At 49.2% G+C, this 16,466-nt stretch overlaps 2 protein-coding genes across 2 annotated transcripts; both read right to left on the reverse strand.

The window, feature by feature from the left end:
* Positions 1-270: 270 nt before the first annotated feature.
* Positions 271-3,864, reverse strand: LOC123426748 (haloacid dehalogenase-like hydrolase domain-containing protein Sgpp). Its single transcript, XM_045110629.1, has 5 exons — positions 2,889-3,864; positions 1,614-1,722; positions 1,374-1,528; positions 902-1,163; positions 271-811 (listed from the first exon to the last, which is right to left on the reverse strand). The coding sequence occupies exons 1-5, from the start codon at positions 2,915-2,917 to the stop codon at positions 617-619; spliced, it is 750 nt and encodes a 249-aa protein (XP_044966564.1). The 5' UTR covers positions 2,918-3,864; the 3' UTR covers positions 271-616.
* LOC123426747 (pentatricopeptide repeat-containing protein At4g02750-like) lies at positions 3,237-5,848 on the reverse strand. Its single transcript, XM_045110628.1, has one exon. It carries the CDS (start codon positions 5,735-5,737, stop codon positions 3,884-3,886), a length of 1,854 nt encoding a protein of 617 aa, XP_044966563.1. The 5' UTR covers positions 5,738-5,848; the 3' UTR covers positions 3,237-3,883.
* Between the last annotated feature and the right edge of the window lie 10,618 nt (positions 5,849-16,466).

Consider the following 16,466-nt stretch of genomic DNA (forward strand, 5'->3'; position numbering starts at 1 on the left):
AACACAGCAATCTCATGGCATGGGCTCTAAAGATATTCTATTTGTTTCTAAAGAAACACGTATACCAAACTAAAAGCTCGAAATGCCTGGATGAGCTCCGTGAAACCATAACTTCAGGATGTAGAATCCCTTGAATCATAAAGAGTCTCTGTGCTACCAATAACTTCTGTTTGAAGGAGCAGTCCCCATTGCGATGTCCATCATTATCATATTGTTTTCAGATTAATAATAAAGCAAAGCTCAATCAAACAGAGTGCTCACCAGTCAAAATTCAGAGCTGGTAGGCAATGGGCCTGATAGATATGCCATTTTCATAGGCCCCATCAACCGAACAATCTCATGTCATGGGCACAAAAGTTTCTTATTTGCTTCTCTCCTGCTCCCTCTGTACCTCCCCAACTACAAATATTTAGGTCCAGAAGCTCCCCAACTACAAGTACTTAGGTACAGAAGGAATAGACAACAAGAAACAAACACATATACCAAACTAAAAAGCTCAAAATACCTAGATGAGCTCTGTCCTACCATAATAACTTCAGGGCGCAGATTCCCTTATAAATAATAAGAATGGGTAAGTTTGCAGTGGTCTAATGAACTGTTCGTCGCCATCATCGTCTCATGCCCCACCACTCTTTAGCTTCGCTTCCTCCCTGTCAATCTCCTCGAGCGCGTTCCACAGTTTCTGGTCTTCATAGTCATTGACGATCAATGCGGCCCCGGCTTCCTCTAGGGACTTCTCCGGGTTCCTCGTCAACACGGCGACGACGGGCATCCCCGCAGCAACACCCGCACGCGTCCCTGAAGCAGAGTCCTGCAAGGAAAGCATGTTTTAGTACCATGTGTCCGCAAATCCAGATGGCGTGTTAAAAAAATGCGATATAATTTATTAGTGTTGGCATACCTCGAAGATAAAGGTGTGTGCCGCAGATACTTCGAGCTCCTTGAGGGCCTTCAGGTATGGGAAGGGTGCGGGCTTTGGCTTCTCGCATTCACCTCCAACTATCACGGCCTGGAAGAAGTCTGATAGACCAAGAAGTTTGATCATCAGCTCTGCATTGATCCTTGGGGCATTGGTTACTGCAGCACGTTTGTAGCCGTGATCTTTCACCCACTGAACCAGCTTGCCAAGTCCCTTTACAGGCTCTAGGCGCTCCATTGCCAAACTGCAACAAACAAGGGACTATAAATATTTATCCTCACCAAGTCATAGGAGTACTTACCAACTAGTGGTTCTCAGAAGAATTTTAAAAAATAAGGATAAAAACATTAACAATGAGAACAGCCCATAAGAATACTTGAACCATCGGCAACCTTACATAAAATCCATTGCTTATAGAAAAATCATATAACCAAGTAACTCCCACTCGGTGTACCTTCTGTATTTGATCTCTTTCTCCTCTAGGAATTTCAGCCCCTTTTCGAGAGGCCAGTCTGGAAACAAATTTTGGGCAGCTTCAACATCGCTCCTTCCAGCAATGTTGTTTATGAAGAACTCGTCGTCTATGGGCACGCCGTTGTTGTACCCAATCTGTTTACATCCATTAGCCCAGTCAGCTTGCTAGCAAAACTAATAAAATATAAAAAAATATCACGCATCTTATAAAACTAGTTACCGCAAGAAGCATTTCTTGGAAAGCGACGTGATGAAGAGGGTCTGAGTCGCACAGAGTGCCATCGATGTCAAAGAGAACCGCCTCAACCGGAACGGTCGCTGCGAGGGGACTACAAAGTACCGAAAGCAGTTAAAGTTCAGCATTCACAATCTTCAAAGTGCTATCTGAACATGCAAATGATTGACTTGAATGATATTTAAGCAGCCCACACTAAAAACCCAAGAATACAGGCAAGCAGGGCTTTTCTTTTCTCTGCTTTTACATATACATGGGAGAGCCGTAGATGTGTGAGTCTGCCTGCATTTTTCTAAATAATAGAACAAGAAAAACCGGACAGGCCAAGTATCGGAATCACGTCATTGGCAAGTGCCGATACCCAAGGTACTAAAGACCGCAGGTATTTCAAAGTAACCACGCACGGCGAATTGCTAATAGCACTCATGCAGCAGACATGGATTTATCACAGGCGCAGAGACCGGACGACAACACTCGTGTAGCAGAAGACATTTATCAAGACGACGGGCTAATGATCAAACAGCATCATTGTTCCCATGGAACAAATCAAGCAAGACAGAGAACGTCGACTACTGCCTGCCTTTCTTGTTCAATTCCGAAATGTGGAATTGTACGGTTCGACTGTTCCAGTTTCACATGGATATCGCTGACAGTCGTTTGGCATGCAAAATTTTAGTTGTTTTTCCCAAACTCTCACCCTAGCTAGCTTGACATGTATGAACAGAGCAGGTTGTTACGAATAACGAAACTGCATGTATAGATCATAAGAGAAGTTTCCTGAATAACAATGGAGTCTCTGAACAGCTTGTTATTATCGACCTGCCGCTGAAGACAGACAAGATTCCAGCTCCCCAATTCAGTCAAGCACGTGGACGCGCACCAGCCAGCCGGGCCGCTTTAGACAATCACTGACCCCAAGAAGATCGAATGAATACTACACACACACACACAAAAAAAAAAAAAACTGCAGACATCATAGCCGGGGAGGCATCGATGATGGACGGATCAAAGAAACCATAGCCGGAATCCGAGCCGTGGGTCGGGACGACCGGGGAGGGATGGGGACAGTCAGCCGCACGCCGGCGGGGATTGATTAATTTTGCTGCGGATTCTCTCGACTCTGACACATGCACGCGAGGACCGAGGAGCGATCGCCTCCCTCGGCTGGCCCTGCGGATCGCGAAAGGAGGCGGCCGTGGCGTCGGTCGTCGGAAGAGAAGAATGAGATCGGGTTGGGGTGGCAGAGAAAGCAGTACGTACCTGGCAAAGCCGCCATTGGTGGACGCCATGGTGCGAGAGAAGAATTAGGCGCTTGTTTCTCGATGGTTGTTGTGGAGTGGAGGACTCTCGCGGCAGGCAGATGGAGGAGGTATGTTGGGTGAAGGGGCGGTGGCTCGTCCTCGTCTTATAGGACCGATGCACTGGACGGAGTTGGATCCGATCGATCGATCCCTGATTTCTTGGGCTGGCCTCGTCTTCTGCTGCTCGCCTCTTTCTTTCCCCCTCTGTTGGGCAACACAGCCATCTCCATGCCAGGTGGGGCTCACAGGAGGCGAAAAAAATGAAAAAAAAAAACTGCCTGACGGAAAAAAAAATGTAAAACAGTAATAGTTGCAACAATTTTACTGTTCCTTAGAGGCAAATGGTGGTCACGAAAACGTTGGACGCATATGTTTGCCAACAGGTGGAATATGCCTAGTCAAAAAAGAGGTGGAATATGCTCTCGCACTTGTCATGTTCCTTTTCCCCTCGTCCTTCTATTATACAGATCCTAATGCCAATTCCACCGGACGGTCCACTCATGCCCACGAGGCTGGCTAGCATCCTACCCTGTCCAAGGAACAAATACCTCTTGCAGCTTGCTGCAGACGCCGTCCGTCCGCCCGTCGCTCAGCTGATGCCATCATCATCACATCGCATCACCTGATCAGTTGAGTAGCCAGCCGCCCACTGGAAAGAGCTGGAGCACAACAAGAACCTCCACTGACTCTGCTTCGTCTTCCTTCTCAAGCCTTCGACCTACAAATCTCTTTTCCAAGTTCCGTGGCTTGCCCATCAGCCAGCAGTCACTCCCGGCTTTCATTTCTTCGGCCATTGGCCCCGGCACAACACAAGCACCAGTAGTGTAGTAGGAGCCTGATGCTCCGGCTCCACGATCAGCAACGGCATACAAGGCGTCAGATCTTCTTGCTCAAGGGAGGCTGCAACATGCATGCCCTCCGGTCCGGTGGAGTCACTCACACAACATCTCCTAGTCACAGCCTCCCTTCCATGCGCTTGGGCTCCACGGACGGCAGCTTCAGATGTGCGCCAATCTCGCCCAGCATCGACAGAACAACGCCATCTTCAGTACCAATACGGTGCTCTGGTTCACTTGATCCAACGAGGCTCAGCCCGACGTCCTTTTCGGCCCCGTTCCCCTTCATCATCTCCCTCACTTTCTCGACGTCGTTCCACCTCCCTTCCGCGGCGTAGATGTTCGAGAGCAGCACGTACGGGCCAACCTCCTTCGGCCTCATCTCGATCAGCTTCTTCCCGACAAACTCCCCGAGCCTGGAGCCGTTCTGCGCCCGAGAGGCCGAGACCATGGCGCCCCACAACGCAGGGGACGCCTTCTCTTGCAGGTTCTGGACAAGGGTGTCGGAGTCTGTGAGCAGCCCGGCGCGGCCGAGGAGGTCCATCATGCAGCCGAAGTGCTCGGCCTTGGGCTCAACGCCGTAGAGCCTGACCATCCTGTCGAAACACCACCAGCCCTCGAGCACCAGGCCGCCGTGGGCGCACGAGCTCAGGACGCAGACAAAGGTCGTCTCGTTCGGCCTTGGCCCAGTTCGCTCCATCTCCAGGAACAGCTCGAGCGCCTTCTCGCTCTGCCCATGCAGCCCGTAGCCGATGATCATCGAGTTCCAAGACGGGACGCTCCTCTCGCCCATCGAGTCGAAGATCACCCTCGCAGCCTCCATCACCCCGCACTTGGCGTACATAGTCAGCAGCGCCGTGAGCAGGAGGACGTCCGGCACGAGCGTCTCCCACCTCTGTCGGACCAGGTCGTGCACCCGCTTTCCCCTCTCGAGATCACCGAGGCTGCCGCAGGCCGTCAGGACGCTCACGAAGGTCTTCTCGTTCGGCACGGCAGCCCCCACCGCCATCATCGCGTCAAACAGCCTCAGGCACTCCCGCCAGTTCTTCACCCGCGCGTACAGCGCCAGGACGACATTCCAGGACACAGTGCTCCTCCTCGGCATGCCGTCGAACACGGCCCTCGCCGCCAGGACGTCACCGGCCTGGGCGTACCCGTCCAGCATCGAGTTCCACGACACGACGTCCCTCTCCGGCATCGCATCAAACATCCTCCTGGCTTCCTCCATGTCTCCGCAGCGGGTGTGCCCGGCCAGCATCGAGTTCCAGGAGACCACGTCCCTCTCGGGCATCCCGTCGAACAGCTGCCGTGCGCCGTCCATGTCCCCGGCCGCGGCATGGCCGGACAGCATGGAGTTGTAGGAGACGAGGTCGCGCACGGGCATTTGGTCGAACAGGTGGCGTGCGGAGGGGAGGAGGCCGGAGCGGAGGCAGGCGCGGAGGAGGGTGTTCCAGGTGACGGCGTCGGGGCGGGGGACGTCGGCAAAGAGGCGGCGCGCGGAGGCGTGGGAGCCGTGCGCGAGGTAGCGCGCCAGGAGCGAGTTGGCGAGGCGGAGGTCGGCGGGCAGGTGTCCCGAGCGGACGGCGAGCGCGTGGAGGGATGAGGCGGCGGGGAGGGGGTAGATGGTGTGGCGGTTGGGGCTGCCGGAGGAGAGGAGGAGGAGGGTGAGGTGGTCGAAGGGGAGGAAGCGGAGGAGGTGGGGGTGGCTGGCGGGGAGGTGCGGCAGGAGGGAGTTGAGGAGGCGGGAGGAGACGGCGGCGTGGGTGGATGAGAGGTTGGAGGTGAGGACCAGCGCTAGGGATTGGAGGAGGAGGCGGCGCGGGGAGGTATGGCCGACCGCGAGCCGGAGCCGCGGGAGGAGGGCGGTGCTGGTCGCCGCCGCCGGCGGGCGGCGGCGCGGCGCTGGCGAGGATGGCATCGGGGGCTTGGTGGTGGCGCAAATGGCGGGAAGTTTGACGCCGAGTAGGCGCATTTTTACATTACGGGAAGAGTTAAATGCATGGGCGATTCTTAAAGTTTACGAGAAGCGTCAAGTAGGTTCCTAATGTATTAAAATGCACGTCTGGGTCCTAAATGTTAGTTAAGTGATTCATGCGAGGTTCTTTTTTCGTTTGACCAGCTTTGACCCACGCCACGTCACCGCATATTTGCATGAAGGCCCCCCCCCCAAATCTGATTCAATAGCGATCGCGGTCCCTCTCCTCTCGAACCCGTGTCTATGTGTGTGGCGATTTGGGAGGCGACCGGCGGGGGTGGAGTTGCATCTCCGGCGGGCAGATAGCTGAGGCGGTCCCGCCGACGCGACGGCCGCGTGAATGGCGCCCGCAAGCAAGGGCCCCTGCTACGGCGACCCGGCGATCCGCCGCCGCGCTACGGTAAGAAACCTAACCCTATCTCAACCCCATGCCAAGTAGATCGAATTAGATGTAGATTTTGACTAGATTCATGATACTTAGGACCTGTTCGGATCCACTCCACTCCACAACTCTGCTCCGGGAACGGAAGGAGCGCGCCGAACGCTCCAACTCCACGGAGTCAAAAGAGTGGAGCGGAGCCGATCCCAGTCAGATTGGCGGAGTCGCTAAGGTCCGACTCCCCGCGACTCCCTCCGCAAAACATACCTGTTCGATCCCCTTCATCCTCCCAAAACACCTCGCGGCATGGAACCCTAGCTCCCTGCCGCCGCTACCCCTGCCGCCAGATCCTCGCCATCTCCTCGTCCGGTCGTCCCCCTCCTCGCCATCTCCTCGTCCCCCTCCTCAAGCGGATGCGACCTCGCCATCTCCTCGCCCCCCTCCTCAAGGCGGCTGCGAGCTCGGCATCTCCTCGCCCACCTCCTCAAGGCGGCTGCGACCTCGGCCTCCGGTAGCTGAGATCAACAGGGCCTCGTCCTCGTCTCCGGCAGCTTGGATTCATCGTCAGCAAGGTCTGCATCCAGGCCCACGACACATCCAGCAAGGTGAGATCCATATCTCCTCACTGCACCCAAAAAAGATTGTTGTGTTCTTGATTCCATAAAAGATTGTTGTGTTCTTGATTCCAGAAAATATTAGTTGTAGGTGAAACCTTGCTGATAGATGTTGCAGCAGCAGTAGCAACAGCGTTTTAGCAGCAGCAGCAGCAGCGTTTTAGGAGCAGCAGCAACGTTTTAGCAGCAGCAGCAGCGGCGTTTTAGCAGCAGCAGCAGCGTTTTAGGAACAGCAACAGCGTTTTAGCAGCAGCGGCGGCGTTTTAGGAGCAGCAACAGCGTTTTAGCAGCAGCAGCAGCAGCAGAAAGATTTAAATGTGTTTCTTCAGACAGTCATACTGATACGTGTTTTGTCTGAATTGGTCTAAATGTTGTTTCATCGGCTGGTGCGATATTATCTTTAGTGTGCGGAGTTAGTCTCAAATGAAATCTTACAGTACTATTTATTATTTGTCCGTACTAGAGTAGCTTTGCTGATTCTTTTTCGCCATGGTCTTTGCTAGCATGTAACTAGGAGCCTCATTGATGATTTTTCATCAATACGTGTTCACTTGTAAGGCTTGCAATTAATATGTAATTTTCTTGAAGAATGTCTGCCGATTGGAGTGATGACAATACTACGATCTTGAACGAGCTCTTTGTCCAACAAGTGTGTGTTGGCAACAGGCCAGACAAGCACCTCACTCCAAATGCTTATGAGGAAGTTGCAAATGATTTCAAAGTCAAAACAGGTCTGGAGTACACCAGGCTCCAACTGAAAAACAAGTGAGATAAGCTGAAGGCTGATTACAACAACTTCAGAAAACTCAAGTTGAAGGAGACTGGTGGTGGGTGGGACTATGAGAGAAACACTGTCAAACAAGATGTTGAATGGTGGAAGAAAGCAAAAATAGTGAGTCATGACTTTTCCTATTTGTTCTTACCATATAAGCAATTGTTCGCGGAGTAGTGATGCTAATCAATCTTTGTTTTGTTTTATTTCAGGACATCTCTGGTTGTGGCAAGTTTCAAAAGCGTGGACTTCAAAATGAGAATAACTTATCTATCATGTTTGGTGATATCACGAGTGATGGTACAGATCATTGGAATCCCGCTTCAGGCACCATTCCCCAATCTAGTAGTGCAACTTCAGTTTTCAATGTGGACAACATACACGATGTTGATCTGGAGGAGACACAAACAGGTGAGTCGCATGCTGATGGAAAAGGGAAGAGACTTGGCAGGGTTGTTGATGGCAATAACAAGAAGCAGAAGACCTCACTTGTTATACAAGAACAGATAACCAGGGTTGGAGATATCACAGAGAGGACCCAATCTAGCTTTGAGTCATACATGAAGAAAGAAGAAAGTTCATCGGTTACTTCTGTGATGGATCTAGTTGTTGAGTGCGGTGCAATAGTTGGCAGTGATGAATATTTCATTGCTAGTGAACTATTTGTGAAGAGAGAGCAGAGAGATATGTTCTTGCACATGACTGAAAGTGTTGCTCATTTTGATTGGTTGCGTAGGAAATACAACACCAACTATGGGCATTAGATGCTACTAATGTCGTTTCTACCAATTGGGATGTAATACTAATTTAAAGTTTGAACTTCATTATGTACTCTATGGTTTGCCTGTAAGACTATTTTGGTTTGAACTTCATTAGTCTTTTCTTCCCTTGTTTTAGATGTGTACCTTCATTTACCTTGTTTGAGCCGTGTCTTCAATCTTGGTAATCTTACTTGTGTTGCTTCGATCTTGGTAATCTTGTGTTACATTCTTACTTATCTTCTTGTTGTGACTAATCTGGTTGATAATTGAGTACTAATTGTTGTTACTTGTGTATGTTCAGATGTCATCGGATAGTGACAATGATAGTGATAGTTATGAAGAAAGGAAGAAGAGGGTATGCCACCATGTTCAATCAATGTCCAACATATATGTCGGTGCATCAATACTTGCAGGGAAGTATTGTGACAACTATTTGATGAAGGTAGACCCAAGGACTTCTATTCTCAGTGGGTTCGGATGGCTACAGGAGACAGTGGCAACACCTGGAGAAACATATACAATGTTGAGGATGAACGCTCGCCTTTTCTTTCAATTGCATGACTTGTTGGTCGAAAGGTATGGCTTCAAATCAACCTGTTTCGTGAGCAGTTATGAGGCACTTGCAATGTTTTTGTGGACTTTAGGGGGTTGTGACTCTAATAGGAGAACACAAAACCGTTTCAAGCACTCAGGAGATACAGTCCATCGTAAGTTTCATGAGGTTTTGCTCTGTATGATCAAGATGGCAGCAGATTACCTCAAACCTAAGGACCCAAACTTTAGTAGTGTGCACCCAAGGATTCAAAAGGATAGAAGGGCTTATCCACATCTTAAGGATTGCATCGGTGCACTAGATGGTACTCATGTCAGAGCTTCTATTCCTGCTGGCGACCAAGTTAGATACATTGGAAGGTCGGGATCAACAACTCAAAATGTTCTTGCAATATGTGATTTTGACATGCATTTCATGTACGCATCAGTTGGCCAACCTGGTTCTATGCATGATACCAGTGTCTTGTATCATGCTATTGAAGCTAACAAAGATACCTTTCCTCATCCTCCAAAAGGTTAGTAGTTCCTATAATAGTTTTGTTTATTCGAATTCTTTATAAAAAATCATAGGCCTTACATGCAATCTGCCTGTTGTTTGTAGGTAAGTACTATCTCGTGGACGCGGGCTATCCTAATAGACCTGGATATCTGGCACCTTACAAGGGAGAGAGGTACCATGTGCGTGATTTTCAACGAGGTGTGGCACCAAGAACACCTAAGGAGAAATTTAACAAGATACACTCATCCAAGCGTAATGTGATTGAGAGAGGGTTTGGTGTGTGGAAAATGAAGTGGCAGATTTTACTAAAGATGCCCAATTATTCGGTTGAAACTCAGAAGATGATAGTGGCTGCAACTATGACCCTTCACAATTATGTTCGATATCATGATAAGGGTGATCTTCACTTTCTTCGAGTCGATAGAGATCCCAACTATGTCCCTACTATCCCTTCAAGGTATCAACGGTACGCCATCCCTTCAAATGCATCAGACGCGTCAACCTCAGAGGCTAGCGATAAAGACATGGACATGTTTCGCAATAAACTAGCAACTGATATTGCTCTTGGTTGGTGACTTTCGCTTTTGCTATAAATGTGAGTACACACTAGTTTCTACCCCATGTATGTGTTTATATTTGTTAGAGTCCTACAGTTGTGAATCCTGAAGATGTCGAAAGTGTTTATTGTCTTTGTTATTCGCTGAAATATTAGCCATTATATTACTTGTCATTTATTCCCTTGTGGCAAGATGCATCATACTAGAATCCTGAAGATGTTGTTAGGTAGTTTAGTGATTACGTGCTTCTTTCACAATTGATGTGTATTTGTATCTATTAACAAATTTTGTACCTTTTTGTAGGTGAAATTATCTGAAGCAGAGTATACATCTTTTTTGTTCTATTCAAGCAATCACGAGCTCTGCACAAAGATTTTCGTGCGTTAAAACATGTTTCTGCAGGAGCTTCAATAGAACTAGATTGATGTCTACAAAATAAATATGTGTTTATGTTGTTTTTATTCATGTTTGTCATCTGAAAAATCCTAGTTTTTATGTTGCTAAAATCCTGTAATTTCAGGAAACTCATGCTGAAGTGTTCTTGTGTGATAAATGTCATTATGTGTGAAATTTTGCAGAACGAAGTTTTGTGTCAGATTTGCAAAATGTCAGCATTATTGACCAGCAGCGTAGTATTGACTAGTGTCAAAACAAGCTCGATGTGTGTGGGGAACCAATAACCTAGGAGCTGGAAGTTAGTTGCCGAACAGGTTGTCTGCTCCTGATTTTCCATGGGGAGCCGGGAGCTGGGAGCTGGGAGTGGAGTTAAGCATTTCCCAGAGTGGAGTGGATCCAAACAGGTCCTTAGGCCCACTTGAGGAGTTGTTCACAGTAGAAATCAACTATGGTGGATTCTTTTGCGGATTAGGCTCGTCCAAATCTTATGCCGATGGCAAAGTTGCTCGTTTTGATGGATGTGAAGCAGACACTTGGTCGCCTTTGTGGCTTAGGGATTTTATGCAGTAGCTAGGGTATTCTGAGTCAACAAATTATAGTTTGTACTGGCTGCTGCCTGGAAAGAACCTAGGTACAGGCCTTTGCATTGTCGACAGTGACACTGACACTCTAAGCATGATCGCTGTGGTTCCCAAGTTTCAGTTTTTCCAGTTGTTTGTCGACCACAAAGATATGGCATATCACAATGTACTGGATGGAATTCAACTTACTGGCACACCAAATCTTTCTTCAATGATGACCCTCAATTCTGCTACATGTAATGTAGAAAGTAGCAGTAGCAGGGTTCCACCAATGCAGCAGGAGTAGCAGCAACAAAATGTTGGGCATGAGCTTAGAAGAAGCCAGAGGAGACAAGCAGCAGAAGGAGAAGGTCACATTGGCTTAGATAGTGGCAGTGAAGACAGTGATTGTGACTCAGACTGGGTTGACTCTGACAATGAGATTGGAGCAGATGATGATGATCTATTCAATGAGTGCGTGGATGAAAAAATTGATGACATGAAAAAGAAAAAATCCAAACTGGAGCAGGACAGTGACTATGATACAGATTTGGAGGAGCTTGAAGATTCTGACCTGGAACTTGCAGATTCAGGTGATGATGTTGTAGTAGTTGACAAGAAAGGAAAGAAGAAAGTAATGAAGAAAGTGAAGCTCAAAAGGTGGAGGCCAGAGAACAGCAAACAAGTGGAATTCCACATTGGCATGGTGTTTCTGTCTGTTGTTGAGCTCAGAGCTGCAATTCAAGAGTATATTATCAAGCAAAGGGTGCAGGTACTCTACAAGAAGAATGATGCAGAGGGTCAGGGCCTGCTGTATGGGAGAGGGAAATTGTCATTGGTACTTGTATGTTGCACCTGACAGCAGGACTAAGTCATGGACAGTGAAGAAATATGTGGGAGAACACCAATGTGTAAGGGAATGGCAGCTGAAGCAGTTCACAGCCAAGTATTTAGCTGCCAAATACTTGGAATCTTTCAGAGCAGATGACAAAATGTCACTCAAGAATTTTAAAAATGTTGTGCAAGCAGAGTTCAACATGGAGCCTAGTAGAAGCAAGCTTTCAAGGGCTAGAAGAATTGCACTGCAGAAGATACATGGAGATGAGTTGGAGCAGTATAATTTACTCTGGGATTTTGCTGCTGAAATTAGAAGATCTAATCCTGGGAGCACTATGTTTGTTAGTGCAAAAGATGGAGTGTTTGAAAGCTGCTACATGTCATTAGATGCATGTAAGAGGGGGGGTTTCACAGCATGCAGGCCTACTATATGTATTGATGGGTGCCATATCAAGAAAAAATTTGGTGGAGTGATGTTGACAGCTGTTGGTGTTGACCCAAACGATTGCATATTTCCTGTAGCCATTGCAATCGTGGAAGTAGAAGATACCAACAGTTGGAAGTGGTTTCTAAGCACATTGAAACAAGATCTAGGCATAGAAAGTACAAGGGCATGGACTCTGATGAGTGACAGGCAGAAGGTCTTTCTCCACAGCCAGAGCCAATTCAGATACTGCTACCAGATGAGGAACCAGAAGAAGCTCCCCAGATGACACAAACCAGACAAAAACTACCAATCAAGAAAAAACTAGTGCCACAATCCAGGAGAAGTGCTTCCAGTGTTGTTGCATCCTCATGCACCCCTGATTTGTCCACAACTAGCATCATTGACATTCTGCAAGAGCAGGTGAGTACATATACCTAGTCCTGCAATTCTGCAACAACAACTGCAACACTGAGAGCTGAGTATTTAATGTCGCATTTTCCTTTTCTTTATAGGTTGCATCCACTCAGCAATCTCAGACTCAAATTCCAGGTCCTCTACCTGAGAGCGAGTTTATTGCGGGTTGTAGAGATGCTCTACCCCCTCCCAGGTCAACAACTGCAACACTGGGCTTGAAAAGGAGGAAGAATGTGCCCACCAAGAAGAAAGAGAACATAGTCCCTTAGCTGTAGATGACGAGTGACAGAGTTTATCTTTTGGCTACAAATCTAGTGAAACCTGATGGTTAGGATATATTTTGCATGGTGGTTTGTACTGAAACCTGATGTCAAAATGTGGTGACTGGTTTCACACAAACCATTATTAGTGCAACTCTTAAGTTATGTGTAATCTGGATTTGCAAAGTATCGGATGAATGTGATGTCAATGCAAGTTCCTGAAAATACTTTTATTCATTGCAAGTTCCTGATACATAGTCTGCGACATCGACAACATTCTTGCAATCAACAACACAAAAGATTCATTGCTAGTTCCTGGTACATAATCTACTTAGCTACAGCCACATACAACATTATTGCAATCAACACAATCAAAGCAGTAATCACATGCCTACACAGCACAATCAACTGATCCATCTTATTCAGACATTGTTCCATTTTCGGAACCAATTGGTCCATCTTCAGTCCACTGCCTATTTCCTCCTCAATTGCTTCAATCCGAAAGTCGCCACCCGAATAATCAACAGATGCAGTGCCACCACCAGCGATGAATCCATTTGCGATTAGGAATGCAACATAGTTGTCCTTCCCATCTTCCCAGTAGTAGTGATTGCAAGGATTCATCACCTTCTTCAGAAAGAAAAAAATCAGAAAAAACAATGGATTCAATCAGCATTCAAATCCAAATGAAAACCCAAATCTTGAAGTGAGAAACTTACGCCATGATTAGGGCACTTTTAGAACACACGTCCTGGATTAGCTTCTGATCTGGAAACGCACCGAACCGTCCGGCGCATTTGATAGCACGGACACGGAACTAAAGGCAGTGCTGACCCGAGAGGTGCAGGCCTTCTGGGTCCTAAAGCTACTGGCAGCGGTGCAACCGACGATGAAGCCTTCGATCTCTTGCCACCCGATGAGCTACCAGCGAGAGACATGGCGGCTGGAGAAGAGAGCTGAGGAAGAGCAAACCTAGGGAGCGGGGAATAGAAAGACAAAGTCTTCAGATGCAAATATCCACGACCCAGACGAGAAAAGGACCTCGCATGAATCACTTAACTAACATTTAGGACCCAGACGTGCATTTTCATAGATTAGGGACCAACTTGGCGCTTCTCGTAAACTTTGAGGACCGCCCGTGCATTTAACTCTTACGGGAAACGGGAAGCGAAGACGACTTTATCGAGAGAAATACGCAAACATGTCGGAGAAATGTATAGTTTGAGGAATACATGAGAAGGACAGCCACATTGCAATGCGAGATTTTCATTGAAATTCATGTCAGAATCTGAACAGCCCTACGTTGAATTCAAGAAAGAAAATAATATCGAATTCATGTATGAATTATTATTATTTTTGAGACGAAGGTAAAAATTGCCTCATCTATTAAATAAGCAGAAGAGAATTGTCCAGTTAATTACGAAAAACTGGGCAAAAAGCAGTACAACAAGGGCTTAGCCCACTCCCATAGACTGACACACTCAGGGCAAAGCCCATCCTTATCGACGCCACGTCGACCTACGGCCGGACAACGCAGCTCCGACTCTGACGAAGAACTGTGTAGGACAAAACCAGGCACGACTGGCGTCACGAAAGATCGCTGAACGGGCTATCTGCAGCCAGTCATCGTATACCGCAGGGCCCCGCTGTAGCAGCTTCGACTCTATAGCAACAAGCAAACCGAGGCAAAATCATGAACACGCTGAAGAAGAGTCGACTACCGCAACCATTGACGCGTCGCTGACATCGCTCCCACCATCATCATTGACTCAAAAGTCTGGACGCCACATCCGCCACCAACCGTCATTCATCGGTCCCGCTCACCGATGCCAAGCTCCCAAGACGAAGCCCTCAAGAGGGAATGCGACACCAAGGTGCCGCCATGGTCTGATCACAGATCAAGGTTTCTCCCGGAGAGACCGAAATGGCCGGATCCACATAGAGGGGTGGAAGAACAAGCAACGATGCCTCCAAGAAGGTCAACGACGGCCACAGCCGTCGCCATCGCTTGTCACGGCACGAGGCCAAGATATGGTGTTTACCAAGCTCCACACCACCTAAGCCGTGCATCATCCTGCATTGGCGTGAGCAAGCCCACCAAACATCACCACCGTCGAAGTTGCCCATCGACGAAGAAGCACCAAGACCCGTCGCAGCCAACTGTACCTCGCAGAGACCATCGACGGCCGGAGACTAGATCCGCATGACGCATCGCCAGAGCGCACTTCCTCGTCATCGTGGGCATTCAATCCGCGCACCTCGAAGGGCATCCACGTGATGCCAGACCACGCAGACACACATCGGCCGCGCGCCTAGCGGCAAAAGTCGTGGCCCAAGCGCCATACAGGCCAGCCAAGCCGTCGTGCCTCATACTCGAGCCCCTCCACCACGCACACCGGGAGCCAGAGCAGCCGCCCAGCAGCGGAGACCGCCACACGAGCACAAGCTTCCCCTACCCCCATGCACTCACGCCGCTCCTGCGCTCCTGCACCAGATCGGTGCCACGCGCCCTCGGCAGATCTGGGCCGCACCGACGCCACCCCTTTGCGCCCTAACTGTTGGGGAACGTAGTATGATGGGGTTATAGTCCTAGGGTAGGGTCATAGGCCTGCCCTATAAGTCCTACCCAAGGACTACCCCTCATAAGGGACAAGGCCCTTAGTCAGTTCCGACTGAATTAAGGAGTCTCCATCGTCCAGTCGGTAATAGGTCCTCGACCATCCAGTCGGAGACTAGCATTCGGAGAACATCCAACTAACCGACTGGATGCCACTCGGAACATCGTAACCCCCCTGGAGGGAAACGGTCGTACGTTTCCCGGTGCATTTATTAGCATTTAGGACGTACGTTATCTGTAACGTACGCATTCAATCGCCACTACTCCACCCCTGTACCGGAACCGTTGTGGAGGGCAGCGCACTCTATATAAGCCACCCTCCCCCGCTGGTGCAGGGGTTAGCAAATCATTGTATTCCATATTCCACTCGACAACAAGCTCCCAGAGCACTGAGACGTAGGGCTATTACCTCCACCGTAGAGGGGCCTGAACTCATACAACCTCGCCATAGCTGGGACTCTACCCATCCTTTTCGTACCCTACACATCTACTGTCAGGCTTATACCCACGACAGTTGGCGCCCACCTTGGGGCAGGCGTCTAAGCGACTTCCGACGAGTTTGCGACTACTTCCTTTCGTCATGTCGTCCGGTGGAGATTCGAGCATGGGTCATCAGATCTTCTTCAGCGCTCTCTCCTTCATCGTCAACGATTCGGTGTGGCTTCGGGATGCTCCTCTCGACGTCGAGGCGCTTCCCCGTCGCAGGGCTACGCACTTCCGTGCCGGCGCCCGCGGCATTCTTCTTCTCCAGCAGTCGGCTCCGGTGTCGACCTACACCGCCGTCACGCGCCGCAACAAGCGGTCCCGCCGTCCGTGGCTCCAGCGTTGGCTGCAACATGCCCAGGCGCGCCAGAACGCGTCTTCACAAGTGGCGGTTCTAGAGTCAGTTGTGGTTGCCCCGCCGTCGCAGCGCTCGGGCTCGGTTCCGACTGAGTTTCCTTCTGAGTACGTGGGTCGCGGGCCTGCAGCAGAAGTACACATGGCCAATTCCCATGAAGATCCCCGTCAAGCTGGCCGGAACGATCACGAGATCGGCGAAACGTCCGGCGCGCGTCGTCCGCCTCGCCGTTCTGCTAGTCGG

This window comes from Hordeum vulgare, chromosome 2H (genome assembly GCF_904849725.1).
Source record: "Hordeum vulgare subsp. vulgare chromosome 2H, MorexV3_pseudomolecules_assembly, whole genome shotgun sequence".
In the NCBI taxonomy this organism is placed as follows: Eukaryota; Viridiplantae; Streptophyta; class Magnoliopsida; order Poales; family Poaceae; genus Hordeum; species Hordeum vulgare.

What these genes read in the sequence shown, in the direction of transcription:
- LOC123426748 (XM_045110629.1), bottom strand. Translation starts at nt 2,917, where the DNA reads ATGGCGTCCACCAATGGCGGCTTTGCCAG. An exon ending in ACCAATGGCGGCTTTGCCAG is followed by an intron (nt 1,723 to 2,888) that starts GTACGTACTGCT and finishes GGTACTTTGTAG; the next exon opens with TCCCCTCGCAGCGACCGTTC. An exon ending in CACACACCTTTATCTTCGAG is followed by an intron (nt 812 to 901) that starts GTATGCCAACAC and finishes CTTTCCTTGCAG; the next exon opens with GACTCTGCTTCAGGGACGCG.
- LOC123426747 (XM_045110628.1), bottom strand. Translation starts at nt 5,737, where the DNA reads ATGCGCCTACTCGGCGTCAAACTTCCCGCCATTTGCGCCACCACCAAG.